Raw genomic sequence first — 25,905 nt, forward strand, 5'->3', positions numbered from 1 at the left:
ATTACCTAGACGTTACTTTAGAAACCAGTATGCTTAAATATACAGAGATAGAAAAGAGGATTTGGAACACAGAAAGAAAAGATACCAGCCATAGTTCTGTCATCCATATTTTGGAATATTTCTTTCCGGCCTTTTGTTTTCCTGTGAGACATATTTTTTGGGTTTTTTTGTTTGTTTTTGGCCACACCACACGGCATGTGGGATCTTCCCCAACCAGGGATCGAACCCATGTCCCCTGCATTGTAAGCGCACAGACTTAACCAATGGACCTCCGGGGAAGTCCTGTTTTGCTTTAAACATACTTAGCTATAAAAATAAAGGCTCTGTTTATGGCTTGAGTTTCTATCCTAGGCTGGGGTGACCAAGGACAAGCTACTTAGCATCCCTTTGCTCACTTTCCTCATCTATAAAATGGGAAGAAATAATAATGAGGACAATAATACCTACCTCAAAGAGCTGTTTTGAGGATTAAATGAGATAATTCATGTAATGAGCTAAGAACAGCTTATGTAAGCCTTTATTATTTGTATATATAAGTTTAGCGGTTACATAAAATTCCAACCAGTGGACGTTTTATCATAACCATACTCCTGTTACTAAACACTTGACGAATTTTCAGTTGGGGGCTATTATAAAGTTTTAAATATTTTAATACATTTATCTCTTTTATATTTAGGGCTATTACTTAAAGCAGTATCTTCAGAGTCTTCCTATAGATTTTAGAACATTTCATTTAAGCTGGGTTGTGGGTCTGTATTCATTATATTGTTGCCTAATATAATTCTCCTTTAGCATGCCTTAAATATTTCATTTAAAAACTATACTCAATGAAAAAGAATAAGGCATTTAGTAATCAAATTGCTCATATACACAAAAATGTCAAAGAAGTAGTTGTAGACTCCACTATGAAAGTGAGAAAAATAACTCACAAAATAACTTACATGAGAGCTGACTAAAAGACAGAGATGGGGGTCTTTACAGCTCTTCACATGCCAAACCACAGGCACCTCCTGGCTTATCACTCACCATTGCTCACATTCTCTCTGCTCCAGATAAAAGTTACACTCATGGTTTTTAAAACATGCCTTACATTTCCCTTATCTGACCCTTCGTTTGCTTTGTTTCTTCTCCTGCAATGCATTCTCTTCTCCACCTCAACCTGCCAAAATCCTACCAATTTTCAAGGTTTGATTCAACCTTTTCAAAATAACTCCTCCACAGTGTGCTATAATGATAACAGCTATGTTCGCATGGCATCACCAATGCAGTCATAAAAACTCTCATTGGGTATGACCATAAAGCCTCTCTCATTTCATCCTCAGAAAAATTCTGTGATGTAGGCAAGGGAAGGCAAGGCTTTATTCCTCCCATCTTGTTGGCCTGCTCCTGGAATCAAAGTCCCTCTTTACTCCACCCCATACCCCTTGCCAGTGAGCAAAACATACAAGCAAACCCTTAGCACTCTTTTTCCTTGGCACCTGCGGGTTGACTGATGAATGGTATTAATAAAAATAATGTAATCTAAAGACAGAAAAGTGACAAAAGTAAACAGCACAATATAATTTAATAAATATATATTTTCTGGTTTTGTGTGTTTGTTTCGTTTTGGGTTTTTTTTGGGGGGGGCGCATGTGGGATCTTAGTTCTCTGACCAGGGACCAGAGATTGAACCTGAACCCCCTGTGGTGGAAGCGCGGAGTCTTAACTACTGGACCGCCAGGGAAGTCCCAATAAATAATCGCTTTTTAAAAGAGGAGGAAAGAAAAGATGGTGATTTAACAGGCTCTGTATTTTCACCGTGTCCATCAGATGGGATACGGAAAGCTATGTCGCCATGCTGCCTCTCTGCGGGGGGGAAAAGGGTGGGGCTGGAAAGGTAGGGTAATGACTCTCACAAACAGCTGAGAGAGGAGTATGATGCCTTCCCTGGAATGCATGCTACACATCTTCCAAAGTTTGTTCTAATTTCTGGAGGACACCAGATCATAAGGCTGGTTGTTAACATTCTAGACCTGGCACTACCAATGATTTTCTCTGAGATTTGGGAACAGCTCACTTAAAAGCTGTGTGCCTCAGTTTCTTCAGTCATAAAATGGAGGTTCTCATTCTTTTTGGCATACATTATGGTTAGCTACTCCCCAGGGAAGCTCCATGCCCCATTTTTCCCTAAAAGAACCCCAGCTTTTGGAGACCATGTGCCCAAGGGAGCTGAAGCCACTGAACCCCAGTCCCAGGGGACTGAGTCTGGGCTGGTATAAACCAACCATGGTAATGCCATTCCCTCTGCCAATGGTTGGTTTAAGGAAGAACATATCATGTGATTCTAGCCAATGAGAAGCGAGGGAAGGGAACTCTTGGGGAGGAGAGCTTCTGGGAGATTTTTCCTTTGATCTTAAGAAGTCACACAAGGAAGAGATGTTTTCTCTTGTGTGTTTGGGTATGATACTTGGACCTGTGGCCCTCTTGTGACCTTTAGATGACAAATTTGAAAATAAAAGCCCAAACCCTGAGACTACAGAGAAGAAAGGTGGAAAGCATCAAACCCTTGAGGACATTGTTGAGCAAATGAATTAACCAAGCCAGCAACTACCCCCCTACCTCTGAACCTGTTGCTTAATAAGAGTAAACAAATTTTTTAAAAACTTTTTGTTTTAAGTTAGGTCTTCTGTTACTTGCGTCTAAAACATTTTGATATGATTGCGTTTTTCAAATCCTTTTTTTTCCCCATTTTACTGAGAAATAATTGATATACATCACTGTATGAGTTTAAGGTATACAAGGTGATGATTACATATATTGTGAAATGATTACCACAATAGGGTCAGCTAACATTCACTGTCTCATATGTATACACTAAAAAGAAAAGAAAAAAGGAAAAAAATTTTTTCTCCTTGTAATGAGAACCCTTAGGACTTACTCTCTTAACAAATTCCCTATGTGTCACACGGCAGTGTTACCTCTAGTCATCATGTTGTACATTATACCCCTAGTACTTATTTATCTTACAACTGGAAGTTTGTCCCCTTTTCTTTTTGTAAATTTTTAATTTATTTTTAATTATTGGAATGAACATCATTTGATGTGAATTTTCGAGAGATTATAGCTGTCAGGTGTCATTATATTACTTATTGAAAACCTAATGTCACAATATGCCATATCCTAAACTTTAATTCTTCACTGTCAATCACACTTATACACTAAACCTGCTTGCATTCCATCCATCACACCCGTCTTGTAGGTCTTATTATTGTATATCACATAGCTGACTGTCTTTTGTTCTCTCTCATTCCATTTCTAAAGCCTTTCTTCCATCTCTGGTTTACCTCTACCATATTCTCTATCAATTTCACAGGTTATAGCTCATGGGATTACAGACTGTAGCTGCTCCTAAACCCTCTCTAACTAAAACTCTCATATTCATCATGTTCAGTTTTTGTAAAACATAGCTTAGGTGAGGGAGAAATCAGGGCCTACATCAAGAATCTGATATTTCAGCCTCACATTGGACAATGCACTGCAGGTGCTTACCCGTGCTTAGAGAGTCTTTTTTTTTTTCTTCTTTTTTGGAAGTTTGTGCCTTTTGACCACCTTCCTCCAATTACTCCCTTCCCCCACCTCCGGTAACCACTGCCTGATCTCTTTTCCTATGAGTTTGGCTTGTTTTGTTTATGTTTTTGTTTTGTAGATTCCACATATAAATGAGAGCATATAATGCTTGGCATTTGTCTTTTATTTCACTTAGCATAATGACTTCAAGTTCCCTCTTATTTTTATATTTAATGCAAATATAAGTTATCTTAATAATATATAAAAATATATAAAACTAAAAAGTAATATAAATAAATACTATGCTTCTGTTTTACGTTTTCAGTTTTTTGTGAGTCAAAGAAGATAAATGACATTTTTCAAGAGGGGTGGTGATCCCATTCCCAAGGTAAAAGAAAAGGTGCAATTCCCATCCATGATAGGAAACAGAATATGGAAAATGCCTGTCACCCAGTCAGGATGGGACAGAGAAGGATGCAAAAGCTGCCAGGTCATTAAGATCCCTCACAAACAGTTTCCCTCTCTAATACTTAACACACGGTTCTGGTTCACGAGTCCAGGCATATACATTGTTCCTGCTAGTGACCCCAGCAATGTGAAATTCAAAGACACCCTCAGGAGTCCCACATTCATTAATACAAGGATAGAAAATTACCTTTAAAGTAGAAATAGGTATATGAAGTGTCTGAAAACTGTTCCTTTCATACTTTTCAGCCTTTGTTGAGTGATCATGTGAAAACACATATAAACATACCCACACAGATACATACCACTTAAAACCAACTTAAAAAAATATAAATAAGTTTTCTTTTAACATCAAGTGATTTTTTTTGGCCGTGCCTCAGCATGTGGGATCTTAGTTCCCCAATCAGGGATTGAACTCATTCCCCCTGCAGTGGAAGCACAGAGTCTTAACCACTGGCCCACCCGGGAAGTCCCTTTAAATAATATTTTAAACAATAATATTCTTTTAGGTCATGCTTTCAAATCCAAGGAGGAAAGGTATACTGATTACTGTAGAATGCCATGTGAGTCCTAGACAGAGAAGCAACCTCAGATCAGAAAGCCACTGTTTTAAATTGAATGTTTGTGTCCACCCCCAGATTTATAGGTTGAAATCCTGTCCCCCAATATGATAGTATTAGATGGTGGGCCTTTGGGAGGTGATTAGTTCATGACAGGGCAGCCCCTATGAATAAGATCAGTGCCCTTATAAGAAGAGACACAAGACAGCCTGCTTTCTCTCTGTTCTCTTTGCCATGTGAAGATACAACAAGAGGGTCATCTGCCAACCTGGAGGCGGGTTCTCACCAGACACCTGATCTATAAGCACCTTGATCTTGGACTTCCCAGTCTCTAGAACTGTGAGAAATAAATGTTTGTCTTTCTGGCTAGCGATGGAGACTGCAAAGCTAAGAAGGGTCTTTGGCTTTTCATTTGCAAGAGAGGATGAGTTTCTTTCTCAGAGTGTGCTGCAGGCAGACACAATACCTCTCCTTAGCAGACACTCTGCTGTTCCAATCATACACCTTGCTGTTGAGTTCAATGTGGAGTTCCAGGAGTGAGTGTTTTCTGGAGGGAATGAGAAAGGCAAAAATTAATTCCACGCAAATATCAATGAGGAGACAGATTAGCATTAGGTTGAAAGCAGCTAACAGATATGAAAGTGCTTTAAAGTTGTTCCTTTCTAAATATTCTACAAGCTGCTTAGCAAGTGATCCAAACAGGTTTGCAGCACTCTGACCCAATGACCACAGTCCCCACCCACAGGGGCAACTGAGTTTTAGTCTGGGTACACACCAGCCAGATGATAACCCATCTGGATCATCCATGCAAATGCAGGATGGATGTAAAAGGCCAATAATACCGTTGGCCCGTGGCGTATGTACCTTGGAAGGCTGAGTTGCCCCTGCTCTAGCCCTCCCCTTTTGCTCTGCCATCCCTGAGGAGGCTAGGGGTCCCAGGCCCTGAGATTTATTCCTGGGGTCCCCCAAGCTACAACAGATGCCTTTCACAGGTGACTCAGAGAAATTCTAAATTGTGATTAGGGGGCAACAGAAAAGGGACTGCTAATCTTACATTTGAGGTACAGTAAGGCTTCCCTCATCCAAGATGGACACCAGGTCACCAACGTTTCCCTTAGAAAAGTATCCTTGCCAATAAACATCAAAAATGTCTAAGTTACAAAGACTTGCAGACCTGTATAGCTAGGTACCATTTTTCACCTACCAACCTCAAGACTTGGGGAAATAAACGAGCACACGGTATCAGTGAGAATTCAGGGATGCAGACTCTCTCATAAAAGCTGATCTATGGGAATTCCCTGGGGTCCAGTGGTTAGGACTCGGCGCTCTCATTCCCAGGGGCCCGGGCTCAATCCTTGGTCTGGGAACTGAAGTCCTGCAAGCTGCGTGGCGTGGTCAAAAAACAAAAAGCTGGTCTAACTGTCCTAGAGGACAGACAAGATGCACCAGAGGCTTTAAAAATGCTTGTCGTTCAACACAGTAATTCCACTTCTGGGAATTTTCCCTTCAAGAAAACAATTAAGAATAAGCACAAATACTGAGCTACAAAGACGTTGAACACTTTCTTTTTTGTGAAAGTAAAACATTGCCCAACAACTAAAGACTGGCCAAGTAAATTATGCTATAGCCATATTAGGGACTGCTCTGTAGACATTAAAATGATACTATAGGGACTTCCCTGGTGGCTCAGTGGTTAAGAATCTGCCTGCCAATGCAGGGCACATGAGTTCGAGCCCCGGTCCGGGAAGATCCCACATGCCGTGGAGCAACAAAGCCCGTGCACCACAACTACTGCGCCTGCACTCTAGAGCCCGCGAGCCACAACTACTGAGCCCGCGTGCCACAACTACTGAAGCCCACATGCCTAGAGCCGGTACTCCGCAACAAGAGAAACCTGCACAATGAGTAGCCCCCACTCGTTGCAACTAGAGAAAAAGCCTGCACGCGGCAACGAAGACCCAACTCAGCCAAAAATAAATAAATAATTAAATAAATTTTTAAGCAAATAAATAAAATAAAATGATGCCATAAAAATGTGATTCCTGACATGTAAAAATATACTGTTGCACAAACTAAAAGCAGGTTATAAAGTAACAGTAGATTATGATTTCATTTTGGCTTAAAAAACATCTTTATATATGATTGTATCGGTATCCAAAAAAGATCTGGGAGGCAACACACCAAGATTTGGTTAACAGATTAGTTCTACTAAGTAGGATTATAACTGCTTGTTATGTTCTGCTTTCAGCATCTATATCTCATGATCTATGTTCAGTAAGGAGTATGTATTGCTTTTGTAATAAGAAAAAAAAAACATTTCTTAATTTTGAAGGAAAATATCCAAACCACAAGCTGACTACTATATGACCTTCTGAAGTACAAAGCATTCATAAACTGTGCAGAGTCTATTATCATACTCCTAAGGCAACCCCAACAAGGAATGAAAAATCCCTCCCCCTGAAGAAAAGGGCATCAAATATGGCACAGTGGCACTTCCATCCTGGTAGCAGAAAATAAACAACTGGGGCCGGGATCCGCCACAGCTTGGGTGGCTCACCTTTCTTTCCCCAGCTTCTGGGAGAGGCACTTCAGGTACAGTGACGGTGAAGGGGAGGACCGCTCCAGCAGGGACACGTCCGCTTTGCACAGGCTCCAGAAGAAGTCAGCTTCTCGGTGAATCACGCAGGCCCCGGGCTGCCTGGCCTTGGATTCTGCACTTTTCATTGAGGGCCTATCCACCTCCAGGAAGCTGCTGTCCTCTAGCTGGCCCTCTGACGTCACATAGTTCTGAATAAAAAAGACCTTTGGCTTCCCTGAGAGAGAGGGGCATGCATCTGCCATGAACATCCTTCTGATATGATCCAAAGGGACCCCTGAGTGAGTCTGATCCACGCCAAACACGCTCTGGGAGCCCCCTCGGCTCACCAGGATACACACGAAGCTGTCGTAGTCTTTGTGTTGGGGCATGTGCGCAACCTGGCCAAGAATGTGCATTATATTTTCCACAGTGAGATGTAAGAAACGCTTGACTTCATAGCCCAGGGCAGTGAAGGTTTCCTCAAGAATGTCTGGAAAAAACGAACAAACATGAAAAACAACACAGGAGGGACTTCCCTGGTGGCGCAGTGGTTAAGAATCCACCTGCCAATGCAGAGGACATGGGTTCGCGCCCTGGTCCGGGACAGGACCCACATGCCGCGGAGCAACTAAGCCCGTGCGCCACAACTACTGAGCCCGCGCTCTAGGGCCTGCGAGCCACAACTACTGAAGCCCATGTGCCTAGAGCCCGTGCTCCACAACAAGAGAAGCCACCGCAATGAGAAGCCCGCGCACCACAACAAAGAGTGGCCCCTGCTCGCCGCAACTAGAGAAATCATGTGTGCAGCAAAGAAGACCCAGCACGGCCAAAAATTAACAAAAAGAAACACAGGAGTAAGAAAAGCTCAAGAAACACTGGGTAGCAATCCTAAACATGGTCTAATTACTTGTCTGTTTCTGCTTTTGTGTCATAGTTTGAGGCTTTAAAGGACCTAAGAACAGGGCAGGAGGGATAGAATCAGCCTAAAACATGAAATGTGTGACTTTCATGTCCCAGGTTCCCAGTTATGGTCTGTCCCCTGTTATACCACTTCCCCTGCCTGAGGCCACCACCGCGTCTGGCCACGGGCAGAGACTGAGCCCACCTCTAGTCTAAACGAACCAAGAGAGGAAATACTTTTTCCTTTTAGCCAAAACAAAGTTGGGGATTGTTCAAAGGGCTCTTTCTTACAATAACTCACAAGTTCATAGGAATGGGTGCATTTGCAGCATGGAGATCTAAACCTAGATCCAATGGCCGCAGAAAGGGTGACCCAGGTCATGAGTTCCCTCACCTCCACCTGCTGTGAGCTGATCCGGAGGCCCCTGGATTTAAGCTGGGACCATTCCCAGACTCCCCAGCTCCTCTCATGACCTACTTCCCAGCGTAGCCTTTGACTGAGCAAGGGAGGGCCCTTGGCCAAGACGTCCTACAGCAGCGGTCCCCAACCTTTTTGGCACCAGGGAACGGTTTCGTGGAAGACACTTTTTCCACAGACTGGGGGTGGGGTGGGGTGGGGTGAAGTTTTGGGACGATTCAAGCGCCTCACATTTATTGTGCACTTTATTTCTGTTATTATTACACTGTAATATATAATGAAATAATTCTACAACTCACCATAATGCAGAATCAGTGGGAGCCCTGAGCTTGTTTTCCTGCAACTAGATGGTCCCATCTGGGGGTGACGGGAGACAGTGACACCCAAAGTGTGTTTTTTTGTTTTGGTTTGGTTTTTTTGCAGTACACGGGCCTCTCACTGTTGTGGCCTCTCCCGTTGCGGAGCACAGGCTCCGGACGCGCAGGCTCAGTGGCCATGGCTCACAGGCCCAGCCGCCCTGCGGCATGTGGGATCTTCCCAGATCAGGGCACGAACCCGTGTCCCCTGCATCGGCAGGCGGACTCTCAACCACTGCGCCACCAGGGAAGCCCGGAAGAGTGTTGTTTATGTCCAGTCTACTCCATGATCTCATTTTGGTTGCTGTCACTGCAGAAAACCCTGCTTCACAAAGATAGGATGTTGGAAATGAAAGCAGGCTTTTCCATGCTTTTGTGGCAATCTCAGGATATTCCACCTTGACTTTAATCCAGAATGTATGGAGGTCTGAAGTTGTCTCAAACATACTTTTAAGGCCACCATCATTTGCGATCTCAAGCAATTGATCCTCTTCTAGCGCAGACAAAGTCGATTCACCCCGCTTATTCACAAATGGGTTGCAGATCCATTCTTTCCCAGTTCGGGAGTCTTTTGTGGTTGGGAAGTAATGCTCAAACTCTTTTGAAAGCTGAGATAGGTGATCATGCATCAGCTGGGAGAAAGAAGGCCCCAGTTCAGTCTCTTTCAAAATCTCTGCTAATGTTTGAAACATGTCAAAAATCCCAATGTTCACTCGTCACCCCCATAATTCCAGTTTGGCTTTGAATGCAGTCACTTTATCTGCCAACTTGAACACAGTTGTCGTTCTCCCCTGAAGTGACAGACTGAGTTCGGTGAGCAGGTTGAATATGTCACACAAGTAAGCAAGTTTTGCGACCCATTCTGTGTCACTGAAATGTGCTGCCAGTGGTGACTGTTTTTCTACAAGAAATCCCTGGAGCAGCTCTCATAACTCAAAAACTCTGGCCGGTGATCTACCTTTAGAAGCCATGTCACTTCTGTGTATAAGAGAAGACGTGTGTGCTCTGGGTCCATCTCCTCACAGAGGGGCAGGAACCGATGTGAGTTAAGGGCATGCACTTTAATGTCGTTGATAATTTTAACCATGTCCTGCAAAGCATTGTTAAGTTCAGGTACCATTTTTCGGCTAGCCGGCATTTTGCTATGTGGATGACACAGTGCGTAGACACACATTCAGAAGCGACCTCTTTGACCCGTAGTGAAACCAGAAAGCCGTCCAGTCATGGCAGCCGCTCCATCTGTGCATATACCAACACAAAATGCCCAATTCAGTTTTCCTGATATGTAATCATTCAAAGACTTGAATAGTTCTGCAGCTGTGGTGTTCGTTGGCAACAAAAGTGCTCATAATATATCCTCATGCACATCCTCCTGAAAAATATATTGCACAAAAACAAGCATTGTTGCCTTGTTGTCAACATCGGTAGACTCGTCAACCTGGATTGAGTACCACGGTGACTCATTAATCCTCTCTAACAACTGTGCCTCAATATCTTCTGCTATTTCATCAATTCGTCTAGTTACGGTGCTAGCCGAAAGAGGAACACGTGCCACCTTTTGAACTGCAGCCACTCCTGAAAGTTCATGACACATGTCCTTAGCAGTAGGCTGGATCAACTCTTCACCAATAGTAAAGGACTTCTTCGCTTTAGCAATGCAGTTAGCCACTAAGAATGATGCTCTCAATGCAGACACATTTGATGAAGTGGTAGCCTTCAATGATTGTCTCTGTTCTTCGTGTTCACGTTTTTTTCTTTTGAAAAACTCCAAAGGCTTGTGGGGTTCTTTTTATATATAAATTTATTTCTTTATTTATTTTTGGCTGCGTTGGGTCTTCGTTGCTGCGAACGGGCTTTCTCTAGTTGCAGCGAGAGGCGGCTATTCTTCATTTCGGTGCGCGGGCTTCTCTTGTTGCAGAGCAGGGGCTCTAGGCACGCGGGCTCAGTAGTTGTGGCTCGCGGGCTCTAGAGCGCAGGCTCAGTAGCTGTGGGCTTAGTTGCTCCGCGGCATGTGGGATCTTCCCAGGCCAGGGCTCGAACCCGTGTCCCCTGCATTGGCAGGTGTGTTCTTAACCACTGCACCACCAGGGAAGTCCCCAAAGGCTTGTCTTTTGACGCAGGGTGCTCGGTCTCCATGTAGCGAAGCAGTTTTGAAGGTTTCATGGCTCCGTTGGATAGCCAGTCGCCACAAATTATACAAAGCAGGTTTGGAGAATGTGAATCACCTGTTGCAATGAACCCATAATTTAAGTAGGACTCTTGGTATTTCCTTTAAAATGAAGCTTTCTTTTTGTTGGCAGTCTTCGAGTCTTCTGCTGTCTCATCATTGGGTCTTTCCCTCTTTTTTTAAAAAATTAATTAATTTATTTATTTTTGGCTGTGTTGGGTCTTCGTTTCTGTGCTAGGGCTTTCTCTAGGTGCGGCAAGCGGGGGCCACTCTTCATCGCGGTGCGCGGGCCTCTCATTGTCGCAGCCCCTCTTGTGGCAGAGCACAGGCTCCAGACGCGCAGGCTTAGTAGTTGTGGCTCATGGGCCCAGCTTCTCCGCGGCATGTGGGATCTTCCCGGACCAGGGCTCGAACCTGTGTCCCCTGCATTGGCAGGCAGATTCTCAACCACTGCGCCACCAGGGAAGCCCTTCCTCTTTTCAAAGAAGCTCTCCAGCACTGTTTGTTTTTTACCTATTTTGAATAGAGTTAGCTTGAGGGCTTACCAAAACTGTGACTGAGACAAGTGCGCAGTACGGGAAAGAGGTGTGGACGGAAACGGTAAATGAAATAATGGGTGGGCCACGCATGGACTAAAGTAAGTGTTGGATTCTGACTTAAAGCCTGCCACGAGATGCAGCTTAACTGTCACTTGCCCCTCACTGATAGGGTTTTGATATGAGTCTGCGAGCAATTGATTTATTATGGTCACTGTGCAGTCAAACCTCTCTGCTAATGATAATCAGTATTTGCAGCCGCTCCCCAGCGCTAGCATCACTGCCTCAGCTCCGCCTCAGATCATCAGGCATTAGATTCTCATAAGGAGCGCGCAACCTAGATCCCTCACATGCGCAGTTCACAGCAGAGTTCGTGCTCCTATGAAAATCTAATGCGGCCACTGATCTGACAGGAGGCGGAGCTCAGGCAATAATGCGAGTGATGGGGAGTGGCTGTAAATACAGATGAAGCTTCGCTTGCTCACCCGTCACTCACCTCCTGCTGTGTGGCCCCGGACGGGTACCAGTCAGTGGTTGGAGGGTTGGGGACCCCTGCCCTACAGGGCCCCCAGAGATTCTTCTCCTAGTTTCCAGGAATCCTGGGTTGACTTTGCCTCGAGAAGCAGTGTAAAGGAGTGGAAAAAGCAGACAAGCCTGCCTTCTAACACTGACCTCACCACACCTACAGGCTGCATTGCTTTAAGGAAGTGGGTCTCCCTAGCTTTAAGTGGAAGTGAAGATACCCACCCCATGAGGATGTTATGAAGATTAAATGAGATAATACAAATAAAGCTCCTGGTGCTCAATAAAAATATTCCTTGTTCTCTTTTTAAAAATCTTTTTGTTCATCTTCTAGAAGTTTCTATGGCCTTGGAACCCTAGAAATCCTACCCATCTACTTTGTTCCCATCTGCTCAGTTTGCCTTCATTGGAGAAGTAGGTACCGAATTGTTTCATCTTTCTAATAGCAAAGAGAGACATCTTTCTCTTCCTCATTCAAAAAGTCCACATCCTATTGAGCTACCCATTAAGTTTCTACTCCTTGTCTGAGGGATGCCTCCAGTTCTTAGTCCATTTTCAGAGCAGAAAAACCATTCTGTCCTAAGCCCAGAGGCTAAACAAGAATCTCCTAATTCAGGCTGTCATCCAAACTATTAGCCACTTCTCTGGATTTGCTTCCCTGTCTCATGACTATGTACCCACTTCTGTTCCTCCCCTGGGGTATGACCTTCCAGAAGTCTACGACTGCATTCACCCCAAACCAAACAACATGGTAGTAATCAGAGTACCTATAACTTCCACCAAGGAACAGAGGGGTCCTATCTCATACCAGTTTAGGCATCACACAAAGGGGTCAAGGGGAGATAAATAACTAAAGGTACATATAACAGTTTACTACAAATTCTCAATTCTCGACACTAAATGGGAACAATATGAAGTATGGACAGACAAATAATTCAGAGACTCACAGCTTCAACCAATAGTTTCCACTGTCTTGTCTTGCCAACTTTACCAACCACTAGTAAACTATAAAAGTAAAAGTAAGCAATCACAATTTCTCTTCTGGCTTCTCAGCAGGAAACAGGAAAAAGATTAAAAGTTGGAAAAGAAACACAGCCTTGGGTTAACAAAAATCTGGAATCTAAGCAGCCACTGGACAAATAAGAGCTGGCTTGTGTGCTCTTAATTTAATTCACCCAGCCTATGAGCAGTATCTGGACACAATCACATAGAGTCTTGTAGAACATTCCACTCAGGAGACCCACATCCTGCCAGATATAGCGGTTTTAAATAAGTCCATGATTCTTTGACACTCCTCCCTTAAAAAGATAGAGTGTAATTCCCCTCCTCTTGGATGTGGACCAACTTGGTAACTCGTTTCTAATGAATGGGATGTGGCAGAAGAGATACAACGTGACTTCCAAAGCCAGGTCACTGTGGAACAACTCACTCTGGGGGAAGCCAGTTGCCATGTCTTGAGAACACTCAATACAGGTCCCCAATGCCACGTGGAGAGGCCTCCATGGAGAAGAACTTAGGCCTCGCACCAACCAGCCACGTGACTGAGTACCTGAGAAGCCCCTCCAAAGCCAATCAAGCCTTCAGATGACATCTGACCACAATCTCCCAAGAGACTCAGGGCCAGAACAACCTGGCTAAGCCATTCCTAAATTCCAGACCCACAGAAACTGTGAGAGATATAAATAAATTAATACTGTTGTTTTAAGCTACTAAATTTTGGAGTGATTTGTACACATTATCAGATAAATATTTCACCAGGTAAGTCAACAAAAGGGAATGATAATAACCATTCCCTAAGAATGTAGTTAGGCTACTTACTTTTCTCCTTCTGCCTGGCCCGTAGGTAAGGGTGAAAAAATGAATTTGTATATATATATATATATGTCACATCATAATGAAGAGATATAAAGAAGGTGCCAACCTCCTTAAAGCCCTGTGATAAGTAAGTATTATCAGGAAATGACTGAAATAGGTTTTCAGTTGCTGAAAACCTATTAAATACCTCACTTGTCCACATAGGATCTCAGAGTGGTAGAAAAGGCATAGCAGCACCGCCCACTAGGCATGGCTTCTGAGGGTGTAGGCAAGGCTTCAGTACCCAGTTCTGTGCTCAGGATGAAACAAAGCGCTGTACCATGTGAGAGAACCTGGATTAGGACCCCAATGCCATCCCCACTGCTTTAGTCCAAACTCTCCCTTTCAGGAGTCACACTCTCCAGTCATGGAGCATTCTCTCCTCTAGGGGGCAGAAGCAAACAGAGAAACACCAGACGCAAAGCTCTTTTGTTTACTTGTTATCTCAGACTGGCTTGCTCCCCTCAAAAGCCTCTTTTCACTGATAGATTTAGTCCCTTATCAAAGTCCTTGAAAGAAAGCCACAGTCTCCCTTTCCATCCTGATATGCAGAGGTCTGGACAGAACACATGCTGTCCTGTGCCTTAATCTCTTTTCTTTATCTGGCCTCCCCACAGGTTCTGGCTGGAGCAGCAGCTGGGCTGCCACAAGGCAGTCAGCAGGCAGCTGCGTGATACGGGTGAAAGAGGAACAGTCTTGGAATCACAAGATCTGAGTTTCAGTCCTGGCTCTTCCACCCACTTACTGGTCTGAACCTTGCCTGGTTCTGAAAAAAAACGAACTGGTCCTGAAAAAAAACTAACTTATATTAGTAGAAGAGCTAAGAAGGAGATGGGAATCTGAGGTCTAGGGCAGGAAGTCCTTACCTAATAGAACAGAAGGAAAAGGGCTAAAAGCTGGAGGGGAACCCAAAAGCTATACAGGTCCCCAAGGCCAATCAGAGCACCAAATCTGGATGGGCCTCAGACCAAGAGGGAGCATCCCTTAAATATCCCTGTGGCAACAGTCACTCAATGGACACAGCCTGAAGTCATCACAGCTGGCACTTCCCAATAACAGCACATCTTTCCTCTATCAGTTGGTGAGGACTGATGCTAGCTGTTGTTCTTTCTCGGGCCAGCAAGAACACAGATATAGCCCAGTCTGATTTATAGGATCAAGGGGGTTGTGACAGTGTGACTTTGAACAAAGTACATCTGTAGTTTATTCATATATAAAATGGATCAATACCAATGCCTATACCGTGTCCTCCAGAAGGTGGCGGAGAGGACCCATTGAGATTTCTGTCAAGATGCTTTGCAAACTGTGAGTGCTTATTCAAATATATTAGTTTTAAAGAATATAGAGGCAGCCACTGCACCACAAATCATGGAGCCTGCCTGCGATGCGTCTCCTGCATGGAATATACCTCCTTAGAAACCAGAGGGAGGTCTCTACAGTCTAAACTAAAACGGACTCAGAGCAGCCAGATTCTATGTCCCATGTATCAACAGTAACTTCCTCGTCCTTACTTGCAAATAGGGGAAGAAAAACATGGGTGTTGAGTTTGGAAAATAAAGCTTCAACCAACTGCATTAGTCCCACTTCTCCTTCTACCCACCCTGGAAACCCCACTCCTGACACAGCCCTCTCTCTCTAAAATTCAGCTGTTCCTTTATTAACTTCCTGAAATGATGAGGGATTTCTTCTGGCCTTGAAATTAGTACAGGGCTGTTAGTGAAGGTCTAGGATCAGCATTACCCACCCGTCTGGGGACTACTGAGATGAAATCCAAAGAACTAAATAAAATGTTATGATCTCATTCATTTAGAATGTGCTTTGACCGAAAATGAGCTCACATTTATCTTGACACTATCTAAAAAAAAGGATTCATTAAATAAATGTATAGAATAAATAAAAAAGAGGGGACGCTTCATCAGTCTATTTATGATCACTTATTGAGTACCTTTAATCAGCCCAGCTCAAGTTACTATAAGGCGCATGAATGGAACACAAGTGGGCAGGATATTCTTAGTGGAAAGGGGAGTTTTGAGGTCAAATGTGAATGAGAAATGCAAGGTTGACAAGACTTAACCAGGTTTCGTTACAGGAACACTGATCGGAAACTTTAAGGCCAACATGCACTGCAAATCTCCTAAAGAGGAACAAATTCTTTTTTTTTTTTTTTTTTTTTTTTTTTTGCGGTACGCAGGCCTCTCACTGTTGTGGCCTCTCCCGCTGTGGAGCACAGGCTCCGGATGCGCAGGCTCAGCGGCCATGGCTCACGGGCCCAGCCGCTCCGCGGCATGTGGGATCCTCCCGGACCGGGGGCACGAACCCGTGTCCCCTGCATCGGCAGGCGGACTCTCAACCACTGCGCCACCAGGGAAGCCCAACAAATTATTTCTTAAACTCACTTGACCCCAAAACTCATGTTTTACAAAGTTCCTCTTCCTGTGTTACAGAAACACTGTGATGAGGCGATACAGATGAAGTAGACAATGTAGTTCCTGTTCTTCAAGGAGCCCATAATCTTGCTAGAGAAGCAAAGTGTATAAATGTGCACAAAACAATGACTGACATGTCACACAGAACAGTAGGATTTTAGGTAAAATAGGAAATCAGAGTAGGGAAGATCAGTGTGGTCTAAGACACCTGGAGAGAAGATTATGGGAGAGGTGCAATTCAGCTGCGGCTCCGAAACAACAGGGCAAAGGAAAGGCCCCCAAGTGGAAGGATGATGGTGAATATAGACAGAATAAAGAGTGAGGGAGGAAGCGGGGTTGTGGGGAGTGGGGTTTGTATAAATCTGACTTTCCACTTGTTCAGGGACACCAACAATCAGGGGTGTTACTGGGCAGTCCATAGACACTCAAAATTATAAACTACTTTAGAAATGTCTTTTTTTTTTTTTAAGCACAAATGATCACTAGTAATTGCTTCTGGACTAGCTTTTCTTAGGAGAAAACAATATCAATAATAAACATGTCAAGAGAGGCTTCTGTGGTCCCTCAGGTGGCCTAAAAGTCCTCTGCTTTTCCACATACCCCCCACTCCTATCCACAATTCCAAGGCCCCAAAAGCTCTGAAAAACTTAGGTTCTTTTCCCTGACTCATTTAGTGGCAAAACCTTTCCTGAACTGATGAGAAGCTATTTATAGTCTTTATTCCACTTAGTGTAAATATCCATTCCTTTTGCTGTAGAAATAGTCACATATTTGATTATGGGGTCCTGCCCTAGACCCCACTGGAATGTTCTATAAATTACGTTATGTGGGCCATGTCACCTTTCTAAACTCTTAAAACTTTAACATTTTGAAATGCAAGGGTCTCCAATAAGGGATCGTGGACCTGTGATTCTTTCTACCCTAGCTTTATGCTGTCTGTGAAAAAAGGGTTTGCTATGTAGCACTGATTTAAAGGGAAATTTCATTAGTGATGCTAGGTTTCCAACTGAATGGCTGCTTAATCTCAGAGGGTAAGAATGCCCAGAAAAAAAAGCAGACCACCACAGACTTCCTGGTCTTTTGCCCACAGGGAAGCTATCGCTAATAGTCTGCTAATCCCACAGGAGTTAAGAGGGGAGACCCCACTTCCTTGGCACTCAAGCTGGCAGGCAGCAGTAGCCGCTCCATGGGAACAAAGCCTCCATCCACCATCTCATGCGTTACTTACCACGTGTCTTCAAAGCTCAGGAGCAGAGGCCACAGTGGCTGCTCCGATCCCCCTTGCTGAGATTTGTTTACGTCTATCAGCGCAGGAAGATGCTACTGATTTGGGTTGTTGCCCATTCCACTAAGGGAAAATGAGGAGAGGAGGCTGGGTAATCCCAACGAGCAGCCAAGCTCCCATCAACACCAGTGCAAAGCTCTCTACGATCAACTCCGGGCTTTCATGACTACTGCTGCTCTGTTAGAAGAGGAAGTTTACTTATGCAAGATTTCCCAGGGAAACATGCAGCATCTGCTAGAAGCATCTAAGCCTTAGCCTGGTTAAAAGTATAGAAAAATCCTCGAGCTTTTCAGAATGAGCAGGGAGAAGAGAGGGATAAACACGTCCTCTTAAAATCTGCAAACACCAGCTTTCATTCAGCAGCCTAAAAACCAGCCAGAGCCCTAGGTCAAGGTCCAGAGTCCAAGTGTCTGTGATGTGAGGCTTTCGCTTCTCAGCTCCAAACAAGAGCAAAAGTCCAGTGCTATGTCAGGGCACCTCAAAGCAGGGCCTCGCATAGGTCTAGCTTTGCTAGGTCTCTGACACAGGTGACGCAACACTGAGGACACCAAGCACAAAGTCACTGAACTAATTAGCCTCAAAACCTTAAGTCTCCATGTCTGCTCCAAGAGGAGGTTACTGACTTCTCCAAGGATTCTTCTCAAGAATGAGCCACCAAACAATAACCTTATAACCTTATCTTTGTTCACAATGTGGCTCTGAGGCCAGACTCTACTTCATGGCCTCCATACCTGCTTCACAAGGGCCAAGCATGGTGGGGTGTTTTTGTTTTTAATTTGAATAATTAATGTGTCCAAACTTTAATATGAACTTATTTCTTTTTGCTTCAGTACTCTACCAAACTTATCTTTTACTGCAGTAACATGATTTGGTGTATCAACTATACCATTCACTGCTTTTTATATTTAAATGATTTTTTTAACATCTTTATTGGAGTATAATTGCTTTACATTTTTGTGTTAGTTTCTGCTGTATAACAAAGTGAATCAGCTAAACATATACATATATCCCTATATCCCCTCCCTCTTGTGTCTCCCTCCTACCCTCCCTATCCTACCCCTCTAGGTGGTCTCAGAGCACCAAGCTGATCTCCCTGTGCTATGCGGCTGCTTCCCACTAGCTATCTATTTTACATTTGGTAGTGTATATATGTCAATGCTATTCTCTCACTTAGTCCCAGCTTAGTCCCCCCTCCCTACGTCCTCAAGTCCATTCTCTACGTCTGCGTCTTTATTCCTGTCCTGCCCCTAGGTTCTTCAGAACCATGTATTTTTTTTTTTAGATTCCATATATATGTGTTAGCATACAGTATTTGTTTTTCTTAGTTCCCCAACCAGGGATCAAACCCACAACCCCTGCATTGGAAGGCGGATTCTTTACCACTGGGCAACCAGGGAAGTCCCAAGCATGGTGTTCTGCAATAGCAGGGGTACAATAAACATTTATGGGATAAAGGAAGTATAAATCTATAAAGGTTTGGGGAAATTACATATTCTGGATAAAAGTCTGATTTTTTTTTTTTTTTTGAGGACAGGAAAAGATAGGTATAAGAGAGTCTTCCAAATTCTACAGGTACAAAGGAATGGTTTTAGAAACACACCAAGACCAGTAGAGCTTACTCCTTCATTCATTCACCCAACAAATATTTACTGAGCTCCCACGTACCAGGCATGGTTCCAGGTTCTGGAGACACATAGCAAAAGCTCCCCACATGCATGGAACTTACAGCAAAGTAGCTGAAAGCAGAGGCTTTGCAGCCAAGCTTTCAAATCCCAGCTCTATTACTTAACTAGAGAAGTTAGAAAGGGAGTTTATTGTGCTCTACTTGCTCACCTTGAAAATGGGGATAATAGTACCTATCTTGCAGTAATATTTATGAAAATTAAGTGAGAATCCCTGTAAAGGAATTAGCAAAGCACCTGACACATAGTATATTTTTAATAAATTTTACACCCTGGGACTTCCCTGGTGGCACAATGGTTAAGAATCTGCCTGTCAATGCAAGGGACATGGGTTTGATCCCTGGTCCGGGAAGATCCCACATGCTGTGGAGCAACTAAATCCGTGTGCCACAACTACTGAGCCTGCGCTCTAGAGCCCGAGAGCTACAACTACTGAACCCGAGCACCACAACTACTGAAGACGGCGTGCCCTAGAGTCCGTGCTCCACAACAAGAGAAGCCACCACAATGAGAAGCCCACATGCCACAACGAAGAGTAGCCCGCACTCACCACAACTAGAGAAAGCCCGCGCGCAGCAACGAAGACCCAACACAGCAAAAAAAAAAATTTACACCCTGATCACTACCACCCTCAAGTTAGTCTTACCATATTACTGATAGTTTCTTTCTTTCTTTTTTTTTTTTTTTAATGGGTTTGAGAGAGTTAGATCCTTAGGAAGAGAGAACAATTAGTGGGCTGGTGAAGTGAACCTGGGCAAGAAGCTGTGAAGAGGAAGAGAATTTGAGACAGTTTTAAAAAAAGGTGGTGAAGGGGGTGGTATTTACCAGCAATCCCACTCAGGAGAATTGAAAATATATGTCCACACAAAAACTTGTATTAGTCAGGGTTCTCCAGAGAAAAGAACCAATAAGATAATACAGTGATATGTATAAGAGATTTATTACAAGAAGTGAGAGCCCTCATTTCTAGTAATAATGTTTATTGCCAGACTCCTGCACTCCTCCCAAATGTTCAGCGTTAACCAAGTGAGAAAGTTAACTAGGGAAGAGACAAAGGAAACCCCACAGGATCATCTAGACGAACTGGTGTCTAGACGAATTGTCTAGACGAATCATCTAGACAATCATCTAGATGTGGCCTCAAGCCCAGTTATTTGTATTGTTCCCAGAAGCAGGGAGAGCTTGAGTCAAGGAAGCAGATGTACAAATGCACCTCAGGCCAATACCTGTTCTTACCTCATCAAAGATGCCGCTGCTCCAGCTCCTAGAGATTCTGATTCTACTCTCCTTTCCATTTTTCTCTCGCATCAGGCCTTGCCACTCTCTGCCCTCCCTCCCCCTGGCGTTTGTGTTCAGATTCTCTTTCTCTGTCATGCCCGCTCATACCATGACTAGTAGTAGTCTCCCCAGCTATCCACCTGCGTATGTTCCCAGAAGTTACCCCCTCTTGGGGTTACCCCTTCTATTCCAGTTAGCCCCAGGCAATGGGGACCTGCCCCACTCCCCCATGAGCCCAGAGCAGGCCTCAGGACTCCAGTTCTCTGGTCCCTCACTTGTCTGGGTCAGGCTCCATGTACCAAGCACAAAGCCATGGCAAGTTCTAGCTCAGTGGTTTGCAACTAAAATTAAACAAACAAAATGGACAAATAACATTAACTGGCATTTAGTACGTGCTTACAGTGTGTGTGTCAGGCACTGCCCAAAGTTCTTTACAGGTAGGACTCATTCATTCCTCCCAACCTCCCTATGAGGTGGGTCCTGTTATTAACGCATTTTACAGATGAAAAACTGAGCTACAGAGAGGCTAGAAAAACTGCCACAGGTAACGAGCTAGGCCATGGCAAAGCCATGATTCATACCCACACAGTCGTATTCCAGGGCTCAACTCTGATCTCAATCCTATAACACAGAAAAATACAAATATACACTCAGTCCCTGCCTAAAAGAGGCCCCTAACTCAGCAAGGGAAGCAGACAGTGGATTATAGCCACAAATTCACAACAAGTCATGGCTTTATCTTTGTGATTCTCCTCATACAACAGCTACACATCCTGCACCAAGTCCAGTGGGGAACTTCCTGCTAACGCATGAAGCAGAGCTGATTACAACCAAAAGAGGAGGACAATTACACAATCTCTTTTAAAGCAGGAAGTTACTCACTGAGAAAATATTTTCTCATTCTTATGTGAATACTAATGGCTAAAACAGAAAGAACACATCTTGTACATCAACTACACCTCAATTTAAGAAAAGTAAAATTAAATAAATAAATAAAGGACACATCTATAGCTCAGGAGATGGCATTTCTCACATCCAACCAAATATAGGACATGAGAAAGTGAGATCATACCTGAAATCCTGGGAAATTCAGCCTAATATTTGCTAATTTGATCTTCTGTTGGATTCTCCTCCCATAAAACTCACCATGGTAACATTCTTTTTTTTTCTGCGTTACGCGGGCCTCTCACTGTTGCGGCCTCTTCCGTTGCGGAGCACAGGCTCCGGACGCGCAGGCTCAGCAGCCATGGCTCACGGGCCCAGCCGCTCCGCGGCATGTGGGATCTTGGCGGACCGGCGCACGAACCCGTGTCCCCTGCATTGGCAGGCGGACTCTCAGCCACTGTGCCACCAGGGAAGCCCCCCACGGTAACATTCTAAGTGAGCCTAGAAGACAGTTCTGACTCATTCTAAGAGAATATTGAGAAGCTGGACAACCGTGGAAATAGAACGAGCAATCCTTTCAAGAAAGAGATAAGGATTTCCCTGGTGGCACAGCGGTTGAGAATCCACCTGCCAGTGCCGGGGGGCACGGGTTCAAGCCCTGGTCCAGATGGATTCCACATGCCGCAGAGCAATTGGGCCCGTGATCCACAGCTACTGAGCCTGCGCTCTAGAGCCCGCGAGCCACAACTACTTAAGCCTGTGCTCCTAGAGCCTGTGCTCCTCAACAAGAGAAGCCACCGCCATGAGAAGCCCACGCACCGCAACCAAGAGTAGACCCCGCTCGCTGCAATTAGAGAAAGCCCGCGTGCAGCAACGAAAATCCAACGCAGCCAAAAATAAATAAATTTATTTATTTAAAATAAATTAATTTTTTTGAAAAGAAAGAGATAAATAATTAAACTGAACGTTATTGTACTTATCTAGGCTCTTCTCCTTCTTTGTGATGCATCATCAGTGACTAATTCAGTTCGAATCAGACATCCAAAAACTGAGCAAAAGAATCGATTCAGATCCAAAGTTGACACACAGGTAGTACACACTCAGGCCAATAACCAAAGTCCAGGGTGACAGAACTGAGGAACACATTGCCTCTAAGTGAACACAAAGTTAGCCTATTTTTAATGTTCCCCAGAAGCGCTTTCAGAGTCTATCTAGATGAAATGATGGGGTATCTGATAATACTGAAGCCAGAAAACGTTCCATTTTAAACCCCCCTTTGGATCCCAGGACTCCTCCCCGCCACAGCATCCAGCCTGGAAAGACAAGACTGAAGCTCACCAACTTTCACAAAGTTTGCCTTTGTGCCAGAGACAACGCTATGTGTTCCCCCAACCTCCTTTCATTTTCTTCCTGACACACAACTTGTCTACTGTGGTTGGATGGGGCACATGAGTTCTAACCAAAGGAATGAGGGTGGAAATGATGCCTATCACTTTCAGGCCTGTCCCTAAAGTCTCTTGTGAGATCTTCCACTCGCTTCCTTCCTCCACCAGCCAGATAGAGAGGATCCTGAGGAAAACTCAAAGCCCTCAGATGATGACGCTACTCACGAGCACATGGAACAAAGCGCTACAGTACCACCCGCACCAGACTGCAACATGAGTGAGAAACTACCCTTCATGTGTGAAACCACATGCTGGCATCGGTTTGTTACAGCAGCTAGTGTGGCTCGCTCGATGGATACAGCTTGTGTGTGCCGTGATCTCACTGTGATCTCACTGTGGGAGCACCAGTTCATCTGGAGCATTCACACCTACCTGTGTCATTGCCAATGCAATCAATTATCAGGCAGATTCCCAGGGGCTCGCTCTGCATCTTGTATCTCTCTTCCAGTATGTGCTGGAAAGGAAAGCAGGGATTGTTAAAGACCCTAAACATTGTTCTTTTCCTCAAGGTTCCACCCATATGATCTTTTCTTTTGGATTTCCTTAAATTTCCTTTTGGCAGGTGACTCACTCAATAGACACAGGCTGAAGTCATCACAGCTGACATTTCCCTTCAATATCAACACGTTATTTCAGTTTCTATTTAATTTTAATAAAAATTGCAGTCTCTTTACGCATGTCTTAGCTTTGTGGGATAAAGATAATTTAAAACACAGAGAAAAGATGGGTCATATGTTTCCACAGTAACCTGAGATTGTACAAGTGATATCTTTCCAAACCAATACAAAAGGAGGGCTTTCTATTACGGAGAAGAGGTATCAGCGTAGAAAAAGTCAGAACAAGTCAAGGTTCAGTGTCACTGCTTACTTATATATTCAGCAATCACTCAGCTGAGAAGAGAAATGCCACTTTGGAATTTTCCTGCAAAGTTCACTAATGCAATCCACTTCAACATCTTTCTCTTTGCTACATCCAAGGTTCCCCTTTAGAACAGAAGAGTTCTCAGAATAGCACACCCTCAGCATCCTATTGTTACAAAGAATTCTTAATGGACAGATATTTTTAAAGCCATCAGTGTTCTCCACAGATACTGTGCTTACAATACAATACCAAATCAGATCATTTAATTCTGTACCTGAGGTAAAAATGCTTCTGATTCCTGAATGGATGTCTTCACTGGTTCTCCTGGGGGATGAGAGAGAAATCATTTACAAAGCTGAAGGAGAACTAGCCTTAATCCTAGTTCCTGCGGGCTGCGTTTCTTTATGTCACACCATTTTTCTTTCCCTATTTTCTTCCCCCTACTGTCTTTTCTTTCCCCATCTATACTCAGCCCCAAGCTTCTAACCTCACACTGAAAAACCTAACTGATAAGAAAACACAAGTCCCCATGCTAAACAGGGGTTATGTAGAAAAACTGCTTAAATAGAAGTAAAAGAAGGCTCTCCCTTGCCCTTCTCCAGGTAAGGACCCAGTGACCCGTGAGGTTTTAACCTGATAGGGAGAATTTAATAAACTAACCACCCAACAATATCAATAGCTTTACTGCATGTGCTGAAATTGTGCACAGTGCCTCAAGGGAACAACCTTAGAGACACAGAGAAGGGAAAGCTTTTGTGGGTTTGCCACTTATAGAACAGATGGCCATGTTTTCTTAGTCCAGTGATATTGGGAGATCACAAAATAAAACGTCAATGGTAAGATAGGGGACAGTGGGCTTAGCAAATATATATGAACCTAGAGCAAACTCTGTAGATAAAAAATGACTTTACTAGTCCCAGGGAGGTGGAGAAACCACCAGTTTTGAAGCCATAAAGGGCTGGCTGAAACCCTAGCACCATCACTAACAAGTCCTGTGATCTTGGGCAAGTTTCTGAAGTCTCAGGGTGTGTTGGGTTTTGTTTTGCCTTGTTTTGTTTTTTAATCTCTGAGATGAGCATCTAATTTATGACTGCTGCAAAAATGAGAAATAACGTCTAAAGACAGGAAAAGAAAATGCCAATATTTGGTAAGGTTTGGGGGAAATGAATACTTTCAAATGGTAATGCTGTATAAGTTGAAAACAGTCTTTTTTTTTTTTTTCTTTCTTTTTGCGGTACGCAGGACTCTCACTGCTGTGGCCTCTCCCATTGCAGAGCACAGGCTCCGCACGCGCAGGCTCCGCGGCCATGGCTTATGGGTCTAGCCGCTCCACAGCATGTGGGATCTTCCCAGACCGGGGCACGAACCCATGTCCCCTGCATCAGCAGGCGGACTCTCAACCACTGTGCCACCAGGGAAGCCCTGAAACAGTCTTTTTAAAGGACAATTAGCAATACCCTTTAAACCAACATTCTGCTTCTAGAAGTTTATCCTAAGGAAATAATAGAGCACGTGTGCAAAAATGTCAAGGAGATGTACTGAAGGACTGTTTGTAATGGCCCTAAGCTAGAAAGAAACTAGAAGTCTACCAACATGAAATTGGTTAAATAAACTATGATACATACAGTGGAATACTATGCAATGTTAAAAAGGATATGAGAAATCTTTATGTATTTGATAAGAAAAGATATGCAGGATGTATTAAGTGAAAAACAGATTACTGAATAATGTGAATAATATGGAGCCAACGTACTTAAAAATTTTACATGTGTTTGTGTGCGTACGCCTACATATACTTACTAGAGGTACACAGATCAAATATTAACAGTGGCTATGTCTGATACTCAGAATTAAGAGGAAATTTCACTTTATCTTTTTGTATTTTAGCAATCATGGCTTAACAGAATTTAAAAAACACACAATATATGTAATATGTCCATCTCAGTTCAGGGCACTTAGCCCTTACTAAAAGTGCTTAATAAACTGTAGTTATTATCATCATCATCCAATTGAAATCTATTTGGAAGTCCAAAATAATATGAATACTTGGTTTGATTATTTTAAACTTCTATTAGATTAAGGTCAAGTTATCAGGATGCTTTTCTCTTTTACTAGCAAATGAACCACATCCGGGCCAAAGC

General features: G+C 43.7%; 1 protein-coding gene across 17 annotated transcripts in view; it reads right to left on the bottom strand.

Annotated features, from left to right (window-relative positions):
• CFLAR (CASP8 and FADD like apoptosis regulator) overlaps nt 1-25,905 on the bottom strand; it is a 94,355-nt gene that overhangs the window by 12,061 nt on the left and 56,389 nt on the right. For 12 of the 17 annotated variants that reach the window (XM_060302063.1, XM_030854829.2, XM_060302065.1 and 9 more), the window contains 4 exons: nt 24,039-24,088; nt 23,276-23,357; nt 7,129-7,639; nt 5,038-5,118 (listed from right to left, as the gene is read on the bottom strand). In XM_060302063.1, the coding sequence (XP_060158046.1) occupies nt 5,038-5,118; nt 7,129-7,639; nt 23,276-23,357; nt 24,039-24,088 (724 nt within the window). Of the gene's footprint in view, nt 1-3,452; nt 5,119-7,128; nt 7,640-23,275; nt 23,358-24,038; nt 24,089-25,905 lie in introns of those variants that run through there. The other 5 variants (XM_030854881.3, XM_030854899.3, XM_060302066.2 and 2 more) reach the window with 3 other exon arrangements.

This window comes from Globicephala melas, chromosome 7 (genome assembly GCF_963455315.2).
Source record: "Globicephala melas chromosome 7, mGloMel1.2, whole genome shotgun sequence".
NCBI classification, from domain to species: Eukaryota; Metazoa; Chordata; class Mammalia; order Artiodactyla; family Delphinidae; genus Globicephala; species Globicephala melas.